Below are 21233 nucleotides of genomic sequence, written 5' to 3' on the forward strand. Positions count from 1 at the left end.
ATATGTATTTTTTTTTGTAAAAGTGCAAAAAACAACTCGATTTTAAAAAGAAAAGGTAGAAAAAGTAGAATGAAGAATCCATATTATCACTTTTCAATTTATGTGAGAGTCAATATGCTTGTTTCTGCAATGAAGGACAACATGCACCACTAGAACTGGCTCAAAATGTTTTAGGCCCCAGAGCAGAATTATGCTGTGTTATTGGGAACTACATTTGGATTTGTCCCATTTCCTAGTAGGAAAAATCAACTGGAATGCCGGATTTGGCTCTGGAGCTCAAGCCTGACTAAAAGAAAATGGACTAAATTTTGGAATAAAAGCAACTGTACATCTGAACAGATTGAAGACGTTTTTGGAATCATTTTTGTTTCTCTCATGATGCTTTTAGGAAACCAAAGCTGCTGCATTTACTGACTGGTAACGCTGCCAAGCTTAAGCTTAGTTTTAGTATGCCTTGGGCTGGTTCTGACCGTAATATAATCTATCCAGTTACTTTTAATATTTGTTTTTTTCCTGAAACATGTCTGCATCACATTTTATTGAAGTGTTTAAAACGCATCGTTTTTCTTCTTTTTTCCCTCTTCATTCCTGTTCTTTTCTTTTTCCTTTTTTTTTTTAAACCGACTAAAAACAAAACAGTAAATCCCATTAGTTGTTATGAATATGACTGCTGCAAGTTGTGCTAGCAGCAGGTGAGCGCTGGTGTACCCAGGATGCAGAGCCATACTCACTGCTCTGTAGCTCAGCAGCCAGAGTGCGAGCAGAAAACAACAACAGGCTACTCTGCAAGGAAGGCAGCTGCATGGATAGCGACAACAACGACGAACAGGACCTCTTGTATGCCGTCATATTTACTTAAAACAAAATGCATTTTATATTCATAATGCGAGGAACTCGGTGTTCTCCGTGAGCTGTACTGATTTCGATCCGTTACTTTGAGGGGAAAGTGTTTGTAAAGTAGCTGGCTAGCAGGCTAGCTCCCCGCTTCTTCTCTATGGTTGAGTATCTTCCGGCAGCAGCGGCGGCAGCAGCGGTGCCATGAACAGCGGACTTCCACCTTCCGCTGCTCCGCTCGGGGGTGCCGGGATACCCAGTGTCAAGGTGAAGTTTTGCCGATACTACGCGAAAGACAAAACCTGCTTTTACGGAGATGAGTGCCAGTTCCTGCACGAGGATCCCTCCATGGGAAGCATGTCGCTGCACGGAGGTGGCGGCAGCCCCGTCCCGCTGCCCATGGCCGGAGGTGGCGGGACGCCAGCGGGGTATTCCCTCGGTGGTACGGCGACGGTCTGCCCAGGCGGTGGAGGGACCGGAGTGTCCAAGAAAAGCGAAGCACTTGGGCCTACAGGCACGGCTTTGGAGGGGCAGCTGCTAACCAGTGAGTAGATTAAGCAAAGCAACACAAGGGTGGGCTGATTGAGCCAGACTTTTCCAAAGGGCCTTCCGGATGTATGTTCAAATTTAGTCCGAGGATTCAGTTGGGCCTTTTTAGTTCACAACAGCGTGCTTGACATTTAACTTACACATAGAAACCCTTTGCTATGTACATAGCTGCTTCTGTATTATTTGGCTGTGTTGTGAAAAGTTCTGACTTGCTTACATGCTTTGATCGCTGGCTCCGTTATTACAGGCTTAAGAAAAAATATACTTCTGGAGCTCAGAGTGAGGCCTGTTGTTTTTGTATGACAGCTGGGTGGGCTAGTTAGCATCAGCTAAGCTAGCTGCTTTGATTGTTTCTCAAACTTTTTTCACTTATGGCTTCGGTTCCAATGTGTAAATAAATGTTAGTACTTGCGATATTAGTTATCATTCAGTTTTAAAAAAAAAAAAAGTTATGCGCATTTATAGATTATAAAACTCTGTCTTACGTTTGCCATCATTAGCATGGCAGTGCTAGCTGTCATTGTTTTTGCTCTTTGGTGGCCACTTTTCTCGGCGTAAACACTGTAATTAACACTTACTTAAACGTTTCGGAGAGCAGTAGTTACTGTGTAGGTCGACTTACACGTAAGGACACGGAAATCAGTAACCCCCAGTGATAAAAACTTTTTAGACATCTACTGCATATCGCCTTGTGGCTGTCTCCGAAAGAGTCTGCAGTGTTTACATGCTTTATAATTAGCCCTGTAATTGGGTAATTACACATTTTCATAGTAATCACTGTTGGGACCTCTGCGCAGAAGTAACCACGTTACATTAATCTGGTTTCAGACAGTATTGACTCTATTTTATGTTTTGTCATCCACAGTCCCAGGGATGGAGGGACCAGCCCTTAACGACGCCAATCTCACCAACTCTTATTTCAGCAGCAGCTTCATTGGCGTCAATGGGTTTGGAAGCCCTGCAGAGTCGAAATATACAATGATGCAGGTACAAGATATATGTCAGTATATCAATAAAACAACATATTGACACATCCATCTTAAAAAAAAAATCAACTGAAGGTATTTAAGACACCAAAGGCTCTTGTTGTTTTTTGTTGGGGTTATTTAGTTTATAGAGCTGCTACTAGAGGCGACTAAGACACATTTAAAGACACCTCCGGTGTCAGCTGAGGATACCAAATGTGACTCTACTACAACACTTATTATCATATCCAGTAAGTCAGTGTTTTAATAAATTCTAAGATCAGAAATTTTCCCAATTATTGTGGATTACTTGGATTAAGAAATACCCACTAAGAAAATAATAAAAAAGACATTAATACAAAGTTAAACTCATCCGTGGATTTAACAAAAAAAAAACAACTTTTGCAGAAAACAACCACATGCTACCTTAATAGAATTTCTGGTCTTTTAAATGAACACACAGTAACGCAGAATTGTGAAATAAAGGTAAACACTCATATAGGATTTTATTTTTTTTTAAGATATACAGATTCAAAAGAAAAACCGAGAAGAATGGCATGCAGATATTTGCACCCCCTTTGAGGTTGTTTTCCTGCAAGACTGTAAACCTCTGCCCTAGATGCAGCTCATTTGCAGCTTATAACATGTTTTCTTCCAGTAAACATGCTTTCCTGCTTTTATCTCCATCCATCTTCCCATCAAGTCTGACCAGCTTCCCTGTCATTAAATAAAAGCATCCCCTCATGATGACCACATCATTTTTCTACATTAGGGAGGGTGTTTACATGGTTTTGGTTTCCCGAAACACATGCTATTTTGCATGTAGACAAAAAAAAAGTTTTCCTTATTCTTATCTGTCCAGAGCATTGTCTTCCACTTGTTGTTGTGTCCATCTACAGAATGAACTTCTTCTATCTTTGTTTCAACTTGTTCAGTGACCTTCCACTTTGCCATAAACAGCAGATTTGTGGAGTGTACAACTAATTACTCTGTCTGAAGATTCTCGACCATCTGAGCTCTCCTGAGTTACTGTGAGCTCTTGGCTGCTTTTCTGATTAATGCGGCCATGTCTTTGGCAGTTCGTTGTAGCTTTGTAGGTGTGCCATACTTTTCCTGTTCTCAGACGATGGACTGAATGGTTTGAGCTGTTGTTTTCTCACCTAACCGTTCTTGATATTATTCCACAACTTTATCCCTGTGTTCCTTGGTTTTTGTGATGTTCGCTAATACTTTTTAAAAATGTCTAAGGCCTTCACAGAGCAGTTGTTTTCAGAGATCCAACTACACTCAGGTGGAATGTATTTATTGTTTGTGTGACTTCTGAAAGCAATTAGTTTCTATGGGTTTTATTTAGACATAAAAACGGCACATGCATGCTATCCTTTTTCAGGTTTTTTTTTTAATATGCAGTGTTTATTTGGAAATTGCGGGCATTACATTTTGGCTGAATGCACTCTTTACAGTTTTCTTAAAACTTAACCAAAAAAACCACAAAAACTACTCAACTACTAGAACAGAGAGTAGCATCTTACACAGGTAGAAAGTTGGTTAATAGTAAAAAAACAAAAAACAGCCTAGTTATGAAAAATCTGATCTTACAGGTGTTATATACTGAGTCCAAAGTTCCCAGAAGAGTGTGAATTTTTCCACCTCTTGTCTGAAAACGGACAGCTTCTTCATCACAAAAAAAATCATAAATCACGTCAGTCCAGTCTTCAATTGAAGGGAGGGAGTTAGCCACTTTCTGGTAAGTGCTGTCTTACAGGCTTCCAATGAAACAAAAAACTTTTTCTCCTCACCGTTTAGAGTTGAAGGTTTGGAATCTAAGGTTTTGAATATAAATGAAATAGTTAATTTATTTCCCCCCCCTAATCCCTCATTTCTGCCAGTCCAGAACTGGAGGATCAGTGGGCAAGACCAAACATTTAGATGTAATTAGCATTTTTTTTTCCTTTTGCCTGAACACAACAATTTTCTGTGTAGAAACTTACATTGCAGAGGACTTCTAAAAAATCTCAGCAAATTTTCCACCCAGAAGGGGTACATTTCCTCTGGTGCTTCATTGTGTTTTCACATGTTTCCAGTTCCATTTTGAAATTGCCCTCTGTTTCCCATTTATCCTTTATAGACAGTGCATTTTCCCCTTCAGATCTTTTAAGCCCTGTGTATTTCAGAAATGTATCTAATTCATGAAGTTGAATTTATATGACAAACCTACAGAACAGCTGACACAGCTCCCTCTTAATCACATGATGTCTACTTTGCAAGAATCTATAGAAGTCTTAATTTCTTCTTGCTATCGTTTCAGACAAATACAAGACTTATGGTTTGACTACCTCTAACCTTTGAACTCGTTAATTGGCACATTAACGATTGACGATGTTCTATCCTGTCAAATCTGACTTTATTTTATCGACATTGGAGTCGTTTAGGTTTCCAATATTGGGAAGTTATTATCTTGGTGGAGATGAGAATTGTAAGATCAATAGCACGTGAAGTGCCTGGACATCTATTTATTTATATTTTCAATATACTCAACAAATCAGGACGTCGTGCAAATCTTGAGTCTAACCGTCAACTAGTTTAAGCAAGTTTACCTTGAAGATGTTTTTTTTTCCTTTGGGATCAGAAGCTATGCTCTCACAGTCAAGTTGCCCAAACCAGAACATCCACACTTTTCAGCTTCAATTAAAAAAATAAAGTAATTGTAATTTTCCTCCTGCGTCACAATTTGTGATGATCCATCACAAAATATCCCAACCAAATATGAAGGCTGAGATCATGAAATGAGTAAGTGTAAATTTGTTTTTTTATGGGTATTATGCTTTTGAAAGGCAAAATATAACAGATGATCTCATGATTATTGAACTAAGGCTCAACAAAAGTTTCCTAAAAGCAGACGCGCCCTTATGATTCCCATGGTAATTATGTTACACTTAGCTGCCTTCAGGTGTGTCTTAACTAAAAGAGATCAGGGAGGTTCCTTAAGCAAATAATTGATGCACTCTCTAAATCTAGAAAGACATATAATTTTTTTCCCAGGTCAGTTCAAGTTAATAATTTTTCTTTGAGGAAAACTGCAAAAATCTTTCTAGGCATCTGGTTGAAGTCAGATACTAGTAAGAGAGGTTGCTATAAACAAAACACAACATCTGCATCTCGCATTGCACTCAGCAGGTATGTTGAATCTAAAAAAAAAAAAAAAAAAAATCAAGAAAGTACTAATAGGAAAAAAAAAGGAAAAATATTGTTTGTTTTTAAAAATGGTTGCCAAGGAAAAACGTCACTTCCCTCTTTAAAAAAAAGTCTCACTAGACCACAAGACTTTCCAAATGACATCCCTTGGTGATATTTAATATCAAAACAATGAAGTTATGAGAATTGGGTCAAAATTCTTCAACAGTTTCACAGATATATCTTCTAACCTTTTAATGTTCTTGTCAGCTCCTGATTTTAGAATAGAAATGTTTTTAAAAGTGAAACGTAAAAGCAGCACGTTAAAAAAAAAACAAAAAAAAAACGTCTGGCTGAATAGAACAATCTAAAAAATGTACAAAAAATATATATTTGTGCATGTAAAGAAAAACATCTTTCACTTTTATACAAATTCAATTCAATAGCCGTTATGTCATTAAAAGAAAGGTTTTATGTTTCATTTACTTAATTTTAAGGCTTTGTTGGAAACACCTGATGTTTTTGTTTAACCTTAGAAAAGTATGGAAGTATATGTTCAGATTTTTTTTACATGACAGTGTAATACAATATCTTAACTATAGATGGTTGCTATAATATGAGACTCAGATATTTGAAATAATTACCTCTATCCTAAAAAAGTTTGTTACATTTGCACGTTACAGCAGAAATATTGCATTACACAGAGTTACAAATAAATGGTTTGCATCGCTTTTAGGTGAGTTTTGGACAGTAATTGAAACCGGATAGTATTTAGGACTCACCATGCACGATGATATAAATACTTTTTCTTGTTGTGATAATTGTTTTTGTGTTTAGCGAATGACTACCAGCAGCAGCTCTCCCAGTCTTCTCAATGATGGTGCCAAGAATTTCAGCCACAGCACTCATGGTAAGGCCCCCTCACAAAGTTCCTGCAACGTATGGAAATGTGTGGAATTTGCTTTTGTCATCTTTAGGTATGGAGAAACATTCGTGACTTTATGAATTTATACTTTTCGACCAATTGTGTGTAAGAGTTTTAAGGAGATAACAAAAAGATGAACATGACAAAACAAGTCTGAGGTCTTGATGCTTTTGTCATATCAAAATGAGCTCCAGAGCACATTGTCTTCGGGGGAAAACTTGAGATTTTTTTGTATCTGAATATAAAGGACATATTTGGCTATCCTGTCAAGATAGCTCAACATGAAGTTTTTTCAAGATGTAGAGATAACGAAACTGTTATCACAAGAAAACAAGTGAAAAAACTTGGTGGTTTGAGTTAATGCGATCATGGAAGATTCATCTGAACAAACCAGCAAGTGCTCGCATTATGCCTTCAAAATGCAATGAAAATACATTTCTCTCAATAACTGATAACAGTCATAATGGCGTAATCTTTTGCTTCATCTTCTATATCCAGCTTGCAGTTTAACAGTTTAGCGTTGTGTCTTTATTTTGTTCAGTTCCTGACTGCAAATTGCCAGTAATGAGCCTTTATAGGTATCTTGGATGTCTGTGCCTTTGGCCATGAGAGCTGGTCTAAAACGTACAGGCTCCCTGAACAGACTAGCTAACATTTGTCTTGAGATGACTGAAAGCTCAGCTTGTAATTCTCGATCCCCGACAGATCCGGTAAACTCCTCGACTTCGTCACTGTTCAGTGATTTTGGTGCTCTTAGCATTTCCCAGAGGAGAAAGGTGAGAAAACGAAGCTGTGCGTTTACATGAAGCGGCTCTTGGAGCCTGAGCCTCACATCGTCTCTATTTTTGTTCACGTAATTCTTCTATATTTGACTCATGCCAATAGGCTCCTAACCCCACTGCGAGTGAGTTCATCCCTAAGGGCGCTCCGCGAATGGCTGCCATGACGCAGTCTGCGGTTCAGCCCTTCCCTTCTCCGCTGTTTGCTCATCCTGGCCTCGGTGGCTCCACAGCTGCTTTGGCGCCAGGTGAGGGTATATTTCTGTTAAATACCACGTAGGATGTGCTTATGTGTGATTTTATCATTTGACCTGCATGTTAACTTCCTTAAACTGTGACTATTCTACCTGTTTTGGCAAGTATTTTGTAAGCGTCATATATATATATATTTTTTTAGGTATGTCTTTGTCTGCTGGGTCATCTCCTCTCCACTCCCCAAAGATCACACCTCACACTTCACCTGCCCCTCGTCGACGGAGTCACACCCCGAACCCCGCCAACTACATGGTGCCCACCACTGCGGCCGACCAGGGAGCCCACATCATCCAGAAAGAGACCGTAGGCGGGACAACGTACTTCTACACAGATAACACCCCAGTGCCAATGGCAGGGATGGTACGAAAAGCACAACGCACCCTGAAATACAAGTTTTAAGCGATCTCAAAGACGCAACATCACACATTAAAAGTCCCAAACTCTCTTTTTCTGACACTTTGTTTCATTTTGTTATGGTCTACTAGGTTTTAACGCGTTCTTTCTTTAATAAGCTTACAGTTTGACACCTAATGCAGACAAAGTTTTGTTTCCTCCTTCTTTCACATCGTCTTAGAAGTCCATATTGGGGGGAAAAAACCCCCCAACAAAGTTCGTATCATCATCTGCACGGTTTTCATTTCTTGATAAATGGAAAGCTGGTATGTCTGGTTTCTTGCAGGTGTTTCCTACCTTCCACATCTACCCCCCCACCGCCCCTCATGTGGCTTACATGCAGCCGAAAGCCAATGCCCCGTCCTTCTTCATGGCTGATGAGCTCCGACAGGTATCGATTGCCAAGTTGTCCTCCTCGCAGTTTCACTGAGCAGCATCTGTCTTCTGTTTTGTGTTGGAGATCTTTGGTGAAAATCCCCGTTTTGTTTCAACAATCAGGAGCTGATTCACAGGCACCTGATAACCATGGCCCAAATCGACCACTCAGAGAACCCAGGTAGACTGTCTCGTCGCTGGTGGTTGCTAAAACATGATGAATCCCAGTTTTTTTTTCCCTCCCTATTATGAAATATGCAATTGACGATTCGAAGGATTAAAATATGATTGTTCTTCAATATTTTATTTCTAATTGCTGCACCTTAAAAAGCTTCGACCACAAATCTTGATGTATTTTTCTTTTTGAACTTTATGAGATAGAGCCACACCAAGAAATGTATATCCAAATTGAAAGGATAAGGAACATTTATAGATTTCTGAAATGATTCCTGGTAAAAATCTGAGGAGTATGGCATGGACTTAGGGTGCATTCACACCAACCTGGTTTAATCCACTTTAATCAAACATTTTGATGTCTGATGTAGACCAAGTGACAAACTCTGGTCTACCTAAAAACCTAGGTCTTGGTTCAGTTGAAATGAACGATGATGTACCGCCAAGTGGGCTGTAGACCGCTCCAAAGGCAGGAAACAGATTACGTTTGTGAGCAAGCAACATCATGAGGACCAAGGAACACAGCATGGAGATGAAGTATAATTCAGGGGATGTTTATAACATGGCCAGGGTATAAAACATTAACTAAGCTTCAGACTTCTCAAAGAACTCTTTTAAGTCGTCTTTAAAAAACATGAAATGAATCTTGAAAACGTAACGATACGTGGCCATCCACCTAAACGAAAATGTTGGGTGATAGAAAGATAGGACGACGACGGATGAATCTGGATGAAATACATTGAAGTCTGATTTTAATGTGACAAAACGTGACGTGTGTTTTTTTTAGCATTGCTGTGTGTCTGTATGTGCGTAATCAGTGTCCTGAATTCTTTTGGTAACTGCTTCCTTTAGACGTACCGTCTGAAGTGGACAGCTACCACAGCCTGTTTCCCCTCGAGCCTCTCCCCCCGCCGAACCGCATGCAGAAAACCAGCAACTTCAGCTACATCACCTCCTGCTACAAGGCGGTCAACAGCAAGGATGACCTGCCATACTGCCTGAGGAGGATACACGGTAATAAATGTGTAAACTTTACACAGAACGTGAACCACTGACAGAATCTTTATCTTTTTTTTTTTGTTGTTTTTTTAAATATGAGTAACTCATGACAATCTTTTCATAAAGTGCCCCCAACATACTAAGCATGACCCATAAACTGCTGGAGTTTCTTCTCTTTCTTTACAACAACAAACTCTCTTCATGTAGGTGTGCTGTCACACATTTGTTCACACATGTTAAATGTCTTGTTTTTTTTTCTTCTTGTTTTTCAACCGACCAGGTTTCCGCCTTGTTAATACAAAGTGTATGATGCTGGTAGACATGTGGAAGAAGATTCAGCACTCGAACACGGTGACACTTCGAGAGGTCTTCACCACAAAGGCCTTTGGAGACCACTGTGAGTGTGTGCTGTTATTAGTTTGCAGTGCACGTCTTGTGTCTGTCTGTTTACCTTTTTTATAAACGTGTTTCAGGCTGATGTTGATTGTGGTCATAAATGTGGAGCTCTGTTGTAAAATTCAGCGCTTATGTGTTTTCAGGTCAGCTGAAGAACCTTATTTATCTAGTTGTGTTGTTATTATTGGCTTCTCACTTTTGTGCTCCCCTCCTTTCTTTTTGTCTCCCCAGCGTTGGTCTTCTCATACGACTTCCATGCAGGTGCAGAAACGATGTTCAGCAGGCATTTTAATGACCCAGCGGCAGACTCATACTTCACAAAGAGGAAGTGGGGTGAGTTGTTGTGTTTTTTTTTTTTCATATAATTTTTTTCTCTTTGCTCTGAAATAGAATCAGCTTCACCTCAGGCACCACACATCATCGCTCTGTTTCACACATTCAGTTTTTGTTGACTTGTTTGATAATGAGGTAATTGCTATGCATCTATTTAGATGTGTGTTTTTTTCTTGGTGTTGCATCGAGACCAGCTCATATCAAACATGTATGTAATGTTTTATTTGAGTCTTAAAGGGACAGTTTAGATGTGACGTTTTTAATCTCTGGTGGACAGATATCATAGACCTCATTCAGATTGTGAAAAGGTAAATACATTCTCAGGAGGGGAAGGTAAACAGCATAATAAGTTAAGATTTTTACCAAAAAAACCCCCACAAAAAACAAATGGTTAACTTTGAAGGTGTTTTGTCAGCTTAAAAACGGCCGTGCAGCTCTGCTAAATCAGGTCGATTGAGGCGCCTGACTGCATTATCCACTGCCACCATTTTCTCTGAAACGATTTGGGCAAGGCAGCTTGATGCAGCTGACAGTAAAGATGCAAGACAGCAATGCTGTTCGGTGTGGCTGTTGTTACTGAATGATGGACAGGTTGGCTGTTCACAGACCTGGTGAGGTGTTTAAAATTAAAGTTGGAAGTGGCAGGAGTTATCCAAGTCGCTCCAGAAAGACGCGATTCTATGACGGCATGTTGACATTTACGTTCATGCTCTTGAGATGTCAGAAGATTTCAGGAAGCTGAGGGTATTGCATCAAAGTAATTCTGTTGCATGCTTTTAAAGATCTAATTAAGTTTGTCTTGACTCGGAAGTGGCGGTTGGTAAAGTGAAGGTATGCTTACTGTAAAGGCAATAAACAGGAACTGTGGTCTTATGCTAATTTAGGATGCTTTGTAATATTAATTAAGGCCTATTTTCTCTGCACAACTTGGCAACACTGATTTCTGTTGCACACAGTGTGACATCTCTTCTGGTCCTAATATTTAAATCATTAGAGACGCAACACATCTCAAACTGTACACATCATTGCTATATTAATGTGTGCAAAGCACAGTGGCAAGGAACTGATTAGATGGGTTACGTTCTAGTGATCATTTGATGATTTTCTAGTGCCATAGATGCACATTGTAATGATAATTTTGGTCTCTCGGAACATTTCCACTTCTCTCGATGTCCACAGTTTATCAAAAATCTGTCATGACAGAAAGATTAGCGAAGGCTTCATCATAGTTATAATAAATTAGTGTAATAATCTAACATACAAAAGAAAATTTTAGCTTTGTTTCTCATATATTTGGTTGCATATCGCTTTTATTTATTGACCATGTGAAATGGCACATTTCTGTGTTTGAGGTGTACCCAAAAACAAACAAACAAAAAACCTCAGTAAATATATAATTGAAGATCGTAACATCAACTTAATTTTTGAGAAAATCATCAAAAATGTCACGGTCTAAGTAGGCATTAGCCATCCACCGCTCTGAGGTATTTCTTCACATTTCTAGTAACTCGTTGCAGCTAGCGCTTCTCTCCACCACAGGTACGGGAACTGGTACTGATAATATTGCCAGCGAGCTTTGCGCCATAAAACCCAAACGATCTCTTTGAGGGAGCTGTTTGTAGTTCCAGTTTGACAGTTGGCTGCCAAGTTTCTTTTAAAGAAGACTTGTGGATCTGGAGGAAACTGTGGCTGAAAGTGATCCCGGGCAGGCGCTGCTGATCAGACTGCCTACAGGAATGACTGAAGGGAGGAAGCAAAACCACGCTCACGTAGCTCTAGTCCGCAGCAGAAACTGATAAGAAACCTCTACGCGCTCTGTAGGGAACAAACACGAGGAGAAAATGTTAAAAAATAACTCCCAGCATGAAGTGTAAAACTGCCCAACTCCTTTTCAGCCTTATGCATCACACCGTGATATTTCTTACAGCTCACACCTTTTCGCTTTCTCAGCTGCTGCCTTTGCGCACAGCTGCTGGCTAGATTTGAAAGGAAAAACTTTCCACTGATGGGAAATAAAATAAAGTTAAATAAATCATAATCTTCTGTTAAATATGTCTACCTTTGTTCACACTCGGCGAAGCTGGTAGCTGCTTGCAAGTAATCGTTTAGGTCAATTTCAACCCCTAAATTTCAATTGAACTGATCTAAATGTTTCTCTGTGTTTTTCTAACACCGCTGATATTACATCTGCCAGACAGATCTGCTGAGGATTACAGAGGAAGCTGACAGTTTGAGGTTTAGTTCATCAGAAATGTCTGTTTCTGTGTGATAAAGCAGTTTTGGTTTTTTTTTTTTCCTTCTTTTTAAACTTGCGCAGGGCAACACGAACCTCCGCCGCCGCGGCAGCATGCAGGCCTTCTGCCGGAGTCGCTGATCTGGGCCTACATCGTCCAGCTAAGCTCGGCCTTGCGGACCATCCACACGGCCGGCCTTGCCTGTCGGGTCATGGACCCCAGCAAAATACTCATCACTGGTAAAACCAGGTAGAGACACTTTTAGTCCACATCAAACGTCCGCTTGTGTTATTATTAAAGCCCGGTTCTGCTCACCTTAGATGGCTTTTAACCCAGCCGCATCAGTTATGTTATTTAAAGTCAGGGTTCCTGTAAAGTAATATGCTTAACAGAGATGCTTACTTTTGACTTCCTTTTTTTTTTCTTTTTTTACCACCGAGTCGTGTCAATCACTCGACACAAGACACGCAGGCAAACTAATGAAGGTCTCTTATCTGAAGGTTACGGGTGAACTGCGTTGGGGTGTTTGATGTCTTAACGTTTGACAACAGTCAGACCAATCATCTTGCCCTGATGCCGCAGTACCAGGTACTTATGCAACAACCGGGTTTACCCCGCGATATAGACAACATCCAGGTTTTGTGTTGAAGAATCTTAAGTGTCACGCTGTATCAACATTGATGTATCTGTGTGTCTTTGCCACGCAGCAAGCAGATCTAGTTTCCCTGGGCAAGGTGGTGCTGGCTTTGGCCTGTAATTCGCTGGCTGGAATCCAGAGGGAGAACCTGCAGAAGGCCATGGAGCTGGTTTCTATAAACTACTCTTCAGACCTCAAGAACCTTATTCTGTAAGAGGGTGTGCATGAAGACTGCAGGTCACAAGAAACCACTTTTAGAGACGCTTCCAAACAATTACCACTGCAGGAAAAATTAAAAGCTTAGAAATCAGTTGGAATAAACAAAAAAAATATTTCCAAGAAGCAGTGTTTTTGTACAGTTGTCATGTTTAGGTTCACAGAAGAACCTATGAGTGAAAGCAGAAAGCCTCTCATCTAAAAAGGCTCAGCAAACGGAGGCCTTTGTCATACCTTCATAAATAAACTATGGTCTTCTATTGACCATTGAATCTAAAGAAAAGTAAAACTCTTTAATCATATATAGTCTTCTACATAATCTTCTTTTTTAGCTTCTATGCTAGAAACTAAAAAAAAATTGGAGTTTGGCTGGGGAATCACTTTCTAACAAGAAAAGCACCCTAGAAACAGGCCTTGAGCTACTAAAGAAAACTTTTAACGGCTCAGTCAAAGTCCTGACTTCACTATAACTGAGAATCTGTTGCAAAACAGAAACGGATGTAATGCTTTTCATACTATCCTCATCGGGTTGGGCCATTTTGCAAAAAAGAATAAGCCACAGGTTCAGCCTGTAGAGGTGAACGTCTAGTGGAGGCATAACCCAAAACTCTTTGAGCTGCTGCTAAAGCAAATGCCCACCACACTTTTCAGAAAATAACCTTTACAATTCACCCAGTTTTGAAAAAGAAATGCCTCGTCTTTTTCCTCAAACAATAACTTTAAGGATAAAACAAAGCAGGTAAAGGATGGCTTACTTAAAACTGTAGCAACTGAATCTGAATAAAATCACAATATGAAGCGGCTATTGTAGAAAGACTCCACTAGAAATTTACAGGCGTAATGCGCAACGCCGTGGAAGTTGAGGAAACCCAAGTGTCACATTCTGTTCTTCTGCATTTTGAAGAGGAGAACAATATGTTCACATCAATTTTTCCTAATTACAAAGTGCATTGAGGTCAATGTTGATTTCCTCCATGTTCTGCTGGGATATTAAAACAAATCATAAAAACCCTGTTTACGCCGGTACCGGACCATTACAGCGAAAAACCTCCTAACTTTCATTTTGCCATGTTTTGCTTGAGATGTCTTTGTAACTGAGTAACGACTCACCACACAAATGTGTAAAAATAATGTTTGCTATTACCTGCTGTCCTATAAACGCAGGTATCTGCTGACCGATCAGTCTCGGCTGCGCAGCGTCAATGACATCATGCCCATGATTGGGGCACGATTCTACACGCAACTCGATGCATCGCAGATGCGAAATGACGTCATCGAGGAGGACCTTGCCAAGGTAACGTGAAACTTGGTGAATGGATGATGCTCGTCGTGCAAGGACAGAGCTTAAGCAAAGAGGGAAGCTTGTGAATACAGGATGTTGTACAGTTTATTAAAAGGTTTTGACGTCTTTGCTAAAAGTTAGTTTCCTCATGTTAGCGTGAATGTGTGAAATAACTGCCCCGAAGCTTTTGCATGTTTCTCCCCCTTCATGCCTCAAGTTCCTCTTCCTTTCCTGGACTCTGGCTTAATGCGTCCACCCAGCTTCTTTGTGTACTCTAACCTACATTGGTGCATTTTGGGTTCTGGCTTTGCTTTAACCATGTTGTTGAACAGATGCGTAGAGTTTTGCACATTTAAGCACCCCTCTTTACGTGTGTAATCTGTTGCGGCTGCTACTGCCAAAACCTGCTTGTAATCTGCTGGTTTCTATAAATGTGGGGAGGGTTTCCTGTTTATCGGCTCAACTTTGTTAGCTCAATGTCTCCTCCTATAAAACTAGGTGTACTGTTTATTTGCCTTGGGAGGGCTTTTGTTAACAAAGGTCTTTGGTGTTGACAACATCAGAAGTGTATTGTTTTGATGAATGCAGCTCTTTCATAGAGAAGGAGATAAGTCATTTCCTAATTTATTAGCAATTCCGCATTTACATCACAGCGGGATTTTAATTTGCTGTGGCGCTTTAAGCTTTAGTGATTAATCGATTCAGTCCAATGAAAAAAGAGCAAAACCATCGTTTGAAGGGAAACCATCCACGTTTTTAAATATGGAAATGGAAATTTGAGCAAATTAGCATTAAAGTTGAGGCTTTTGCTCATGCAGCTCCCACAGGTTTACTGCTCAGTTCAGCTGAGGGGAAAATTTGGGCGGTTTCTGACAGAAGGGCACTTGTGGCCCGTTCACACCAAACGCGTGTCAAAAACACGTCTGATGCTTCAAGTCCGACGTGTGTGCGCTTTTGGTGCGTTCACACCAAACGCGTTTTGAGCGTCAGGCGTGTCTGGATTACATTCAGTGTCCATGTGGAGAGCGTTGGAGGCGCTCAGCGCTCCAAACGGTTCAAATAGATGAAAGCCATAGCTCCTTTTGAAAAACCTCTTCATGTGCCACTTGTGTCTTGGATGGGAAAATACGTTTTTAATCATGGCAGCAAATATTTTTTTAGCACAAATAGGTTTCTTTCTACTGAGTTTTCAGGGGTGATAAATTTGGTTTAAAACTGCTCTAACATAATTAAGAAGGACTCAAAACATTCAGGAGCTATAGCGTGAAAAATGAACATGTGGTTTCCTCTATATTGTTGGAAGTTGTAGACTGCTTGCATGCATCAATACCAACAACTCACTGGGGTTCACATGCCTCTCTTTACTTCTGCTCCTTTACAAATTGTGTTTTGTGGGCCATCGCAACACTGCTGTTGTGTCACTCTTGAAGCTGTGGTTTGTAGCAGTTTTTAAGGCTAGTTGTTTTTGAGAAACTTTTAAACACCAAGCAACACGAAAGTTTGCATAATTCTCAGTTCTGATTGGCTAATTTGTACTATTGATCCAATATCTGTATTTTCCTGCATTCTTTTTAGTTTCACATCTGTTAATTGCAATACGCCGGCAAATTATGCCGTGAAGTTTTCAGGCAACTTATTCTTGACAATAGTAATAATTTATTGCACCCGTGCTTTGCAAAACTACTCGTAACCACTAAATATTTTAGCTCTTTATGACTTTAGCAACAACAAAACAAATTTAATGTGATACACCACCACAAAGTAGGATGTAATTGTAAAGTGAAAAAGAACCAGAGGAAATTTGACCTTTTGACCTACACATAAACACATAAGTGCTTCTCACCCTACATCCACATCATCCTCGTGATGAAACATGGTGGTGTCAACATCTTGTTTGCATCTTTAGCAAACGGCATTCTCAGCGTTAACCTTCGATTTTGAAACGGCTTATGAAGGCCCGGATCTGCACCGATGGAAACTCAAGCTGAGCATTAGGGGGAAAAGAAACCCGGTTTTCATTCTGCATAATTAACCTGCATCAAAACTACTCTGTCACTGTTGTCTTGGTTTTGAGATGAGGCTGCATGGATGATGAAGTATGTTGCGGTGACTTCTGCTCCGTTTTTAGTAAAAAGGAAGTATCTTGTGGGAGCTGCTAGAAACAGGGGCTTTACACCTTGTTTGGACAGAAAGTCAGACGATTTCAGTTTTTTTTAAGGGCCTTCACGTGCTTTCTTCATGAAGACCACAAATATTTATTCATACGTTGTTCTCTCTTTGTGCGGTTGTTCCTCACTTGGCGCTCCAGCATTGCTCACTGTGCAACCGCAAAGTAAAAGTATATTTTACTTATAAATGTGGAGTAGTTCCTGTTTTTAGTGGCATACATTCATATTTATTAAACCAGAAGGCAATCTAATTAGTTCACTTGACTTCTCCATTTTTATTAATGTCCTTTTTGTTTAATCATTTTCAAAGATTTCGTTTATGTTCAAACTTGACATTCAATAATTGTGAGCGAAGCTGTCGACTAATACAGGACGTCTGGTTTTGGTTTCCAGGAGGTGCAAAATGGTCGCCTTTTCCGCCTGCTTGCCAAACTGGGAACCATCAACGAGCGGCCAGAGTAAGGACCATGACCTCTTTTTCTGAATGAGGTTGAACCTCTTGGTGTTTTTTTGTTGTTGTTTTTTCTGCTCCGTAAATCTTGTGCTGTGTGATCAGGTTTCAGAAGGACCCGGCGTGGTCGGAGACCGGCGACCGCTACCTGCTGAAGCTTTTCCGGGATCACCTGTTCCACCAGGTGACGGAGGCGGGGACGCCGTGGATTGACCTCAGCCATATTGTCTCCTGCCTCAACAAAGTCAGTGAAAACTTCTCCTTTGCAATTCAGCAGCTGTATACGTCGTCGTTTGTGTTTTTAATTCAACGGCGGCAAAGTGCGGTTACTAAAACACTTTAAGATACTGAGATCTGAGGTCAAATAAGTTCCTGATGTCGATATTTCTATTTTAAAAATCTAAATAAAATCGAGTCAGATTTCAATTCAGTCACATGAATTCAGATTAAATTAATATTAAACTTGTAGAATGTTTTTTTTTTGTCCAAAGTCCTTTGATCTTGAAATAATGAGGGAAATAGTAGTTATCGCTCCAAAATAAAACAAAATAAGCTTTAAGTTCTTTTTTCTCAATAGTGACAATCGAACGAGACGCTTCTGATTTTTTATTTTTTTTTAGATGGTGCGATAAATTGTCTGGATAGTGTCTAGAAATAAATGTATATTTATGACATTTTGACACTTAGCTTTACCAAATTGGCTTTGTGCAAAGTTTGAGGTTTCAATGCTCAGATGATACTGATGCTAAACCCAAAACATGGATTCAAGAAAGGGGAAAAAAAAAAATTCTGCAAATGTCGGAAAAAAAAAAAAATGCAATTTCACAATTGCCGTGTTTCCATTAAATAAGAAACGCAATTAAAGCCAACAAGCAGGAGCAGAAGACTGGAAAAAAAAAGAAGACTTTTTTAGTCTACACTATTTTTACTTGATTTTCTTTGACAAAAATCACAAAGCTCGCCGTTTTACTTCTTTGGTCCTACATAGCGAACAAGTGTTTAAGCTTGGCTTGTTCAGTAATGCTCATGGATGGCTACTTCTAAATTCTGAAATGTAAGAAGGAGATTGTTCCTCTTTTTTAACCATATCTGTTTACACCTATACTTAAAGTACTTGACAAAATCACACTTCCAGCTCAATGTTTGTCTGAACATAGAAGCACTCATGTGTTCTCACCAAACATTCTCCATTTTCAGTCCTTGAGCACAGATCACGTGTTCGCTCCTGTCATGGTTGCTGCTACTTAGCCTGTGTGTGTGTGTGTGTGTGTGTGTGTGTGTGTGTGTGTGTGTGTGTGTGTGTGTGTGTGTGTGTGTGTGTGTGTCCAGCTGGACGCGGGTGTTCCTGAGAAGATCAGCTTGGTGTCCCGGGATGAGAAGAGCGTCCTGGTGGTTACCTATTCGGACCTGAAGCGCTGCTTCGACAGCACCTTCCAGGAGCTGCAGGCCGCAGCCGCTGGCTCTCTGTAGCGCCCCCTGTCGGGCCCAGACCTGCAGCGCACCATTGCACTACAGCGGAGGACCAGGCTCTCAGACATCAGCACAGCGGAGGCAGCGAGGCGGGGCTTCGTGAACCTCAGTCACATACACTGATTCCTGTCCACCAGGAACCACTTTTGTAAAGCATATATATATTTTTTTTGTGGCTGAAAATTGAAGAAAAAAAAAAACAAAACAAAAAAAAAAAACAAACAAAAAAAAAAGAGGAAAATAAGACTAACATGGAAGCTGTGATGAATGACATTTTTTAACGAAAAATTTGGGGAACAAAACGAGAAACATTTTTTTCCTGCTTTTATTGTTTATTTCTACAGCTGGGGATGTTTTTTCGTTTTTTTTTTGTTTTTTTTTTGTCGTTTTTTGTTTTTTCTTGTGGAGGAGGATGCACTAAGATTTTAATTTTTGTTATTTTTATGAAATCGTGAGTGGCCTCCTGGGTGCACAGAGAGCTAAAGGTCACACACACACACACACACACACACGGACACACACACACACGGACACGGAAACATCCCTCTCTGCCGGTTGGAGACCACAACCCTTCATTCTGACGCACTCAGAGACGGGACGCGCCACTCGAGGCTTCCGCTGCGACGGGCCAGCCCAGCTCAGCCTCGACTGCCGGTTCCCTGTTTGAAAGAACTAACCACTTGGGAAGCTGGGAAGGGTCGCGAAACTGGGGGTCGGGGGGCGGTAGAATGGATTTCAGATGTTTTTCTACAGCAGAACGTGAGGCTCATCGGGTGGGTGGGCGGGAGGGCGGGCGGACGTAGGTGGGCTCGGGACCAGGATCTGAGGAAGACGTGTCTTCTCCTGAGGCTCAAATGTTACATATGCAGCAGCCACCTTGTGGCTATCGGACTCTGCTGTGGCTGTTTCAGGTCAGCGAGCCACAGCTGCCTCTTTGTGGAATGTCCTTATTTTTGTCGCCCCTCCTTTGGTCTCCTCACCCCCCAGTGTCCCCGATCTCTGTCTTTATCTTCCTTATTTTTTTGCGCTATAATCCCAAACTTCACTCGGCCCTCGGCTCTGGATGTGAGTTGGGGGTTGGGTGGGGTGGGGTGTCTAAGTTTTGGAAGAAAATTGATGACTTTTTAACCATCTGCTTTTTTCTCTCTGCTCAGCTGTTGTGCAAGAGGAGGCCAATCAGGTTTCGCCTCACTGTTGCTCTTTAATACTCTGTGGACCAATTCCAGCTGGGGGTTTTTAGGTGAAAGGAGGCGAAGGAGGACGGGGGTGTGCGGGGGGGAACACCGACTTTTAGTTTTATTTGACTTTTTTTTAGGATCATGAGATACGAACAGGCTGGAGATTCTGCTTTCGCACTCGGATTTTCTCTCAGGATGACAAGCGGCCGGAGCCCCCTCCCTCCCTCCCTCACTCCCAGCCCCGATGATTGAATGTCTTTGGCTGTCATTGGGCGGGACGTCTTCAGATGGAGGTTTTAGGTTGTTAAAAGTTTTGTCGATTGTCGGGATCATGCCGTCAGGCGGTTCATGTTGCCCCGAAGCGCAGATCTGTTTTCATTTTTACTTTAATTGGGAGGTAAAAAAAACAAAAAAAAAACGCTATTGAAGCTTAATCCAGTCTCATTTAAGACCAATGATTTGATTTTTTTATTTTTTACACCGTTGTCTTATTACACGATAGACAACGAACACGAATTACGCTACCAAATCATCTATTGTTGTCATTTTCTCTAAATATTAAGGAAAATATGAAATGATCTGTTCTTGCGGGGCAACAGATGCGCAGGGAGCTGTGTTGGATCATGAACTACTTCCTCTCTTTTAGTGAAATCAATGAACGGAAAAAGAATAAAACAAATTTGGTGAATGTGGTGCTTTAGAAATCCCTCACACACGCTTACAAATACACCCGAATACCTTTGGACTCAGCCAACGTGATGTCAGTGTTTAATCACTGTACTCCACATTATACCACACTCCATTTACCTTTAGGGTCAACCCCCTCCTCCCCCCTCAGTTCCCCTCACAGCAACACACCTACAGTCACCATCTTAGTATGTTTTATGCCCCTCTTGTGTTCTTGTCTCAAATTTTTTGCAATATTTGTGTGTACAGCAGTATTTTAATAAAGAATACCAAAACTGATACTGATCGGAGAGCTCTTCTGTTTGTTTTTTATTTTTCTGCTGGTTCCTTTTAGACATTTTGTTGTTACAAGCACCATGTTTAAACCTTCACAGAACACCTGGATTAATACTGAGGTTAAAGTAGTTAAAGGTGGATTTATTTACTAACTAGCTGCCTTCTAGAGGAAATTGGCTGTAATGGATTTCAGCTCTGCTAATCGGATTTAAGGGAGGCGAATGGAAAGGCACACCACACTTTTCAGATTTTTCAAAAGCGCTCACTGAGTGTGTGGTTGTCATGGGATTTAATGTGAATAAACGCAGTGTGTGATGATGTAAAATGCTGTTTTTATAGGATGAACCAGGTGTAGGGAATAGTTTTTGTTTTGTTTTTTACAGTGGAAACTGTATTCTCTTAAGTGTGGATGACTTTTTTTTATAATAAAAATTGTTGCATAAAAGGGGCTATTTTAATGGAAATTAATTGCAGTTTTGTCCA

The 21233-nt window shown here is 40.5% G+C and overlaps 1 protein-coding gene across 1 annotated transcript; it reads left to right on the forward strand.

The window, feature by feature from the left end:
* Positions 1-417: 417 nt before the first annotated feature.
* Positions 418-20753, forward strand: pan3 (poly(A) specific ribonuclease subunit PAN3). Its single transcript, XM_014967177.2, has 18 exons — positions 418-1378; positions 2249-2370; positions 6360-6432; positions 7153-7223; positions 7333-7474; positions 7624-7841; positions 8161-8265; positions 8373-8430; positions 9276-9437; positions 9703-9819; positions 10050-10151; positions 12469-12634; positions 12886-12973; positions 13093-13232; positions 14403-14532; positions 17082-17146; positions 17245-17383; positions 18469-20753. The coding sequence occupies exons 1-18, from the start codon at positions 1039-1041 to the stop codon at positions 18607-18609; spliced, it is 2379 nt and encodes a 792-aa protein (XP_014822663.1). The 5' UTR covers positions 418-1038; the 3' UTR covers positions 18610-20753.
* Positions 20754-21233: the final 480 nt, after the last annotated feature.

The sequence above is a fragment of the Poecilia mexicana genome, unplaced genomic scaffold, assembly GCF_051168715.1.
Source record: "Poecilia mexicana isolate PSO_F unplaced genomic scaffold, ASM5116871v1 scaffold_20, whole genome shotgun sequence".
Lineage (NCBI taxonomy): Eukaryota > Metazoa > Chordata > Actinopteri > Cyprinodontiformes > Poeciliidae > Poecilia > Poecilia mexicana.

Coding starts and splice junctions, on each gene's coding strand:
- pan3 (XM_014967177.2), top strand. CDS start 1,039: ATGAACAGCGGACTTCCACCTTCCGCTGCTCCGCTCGGGGGTGCCGGG. Junction 6,433..7,152: donor TTTCAGCCACAGCACTCATG/GTAAGGCCCCCT, acceptor GATCCCCGACAG/ATCCGGTAAACTCCTCGACT. Junction 17,384..18,468: donor TTGTCTCCTGCCTCAACAAA/GTCAGTGAAAAC, acceptor GTGTGTGTCCAG/CTGGACGCGGGTGTTCCTGA.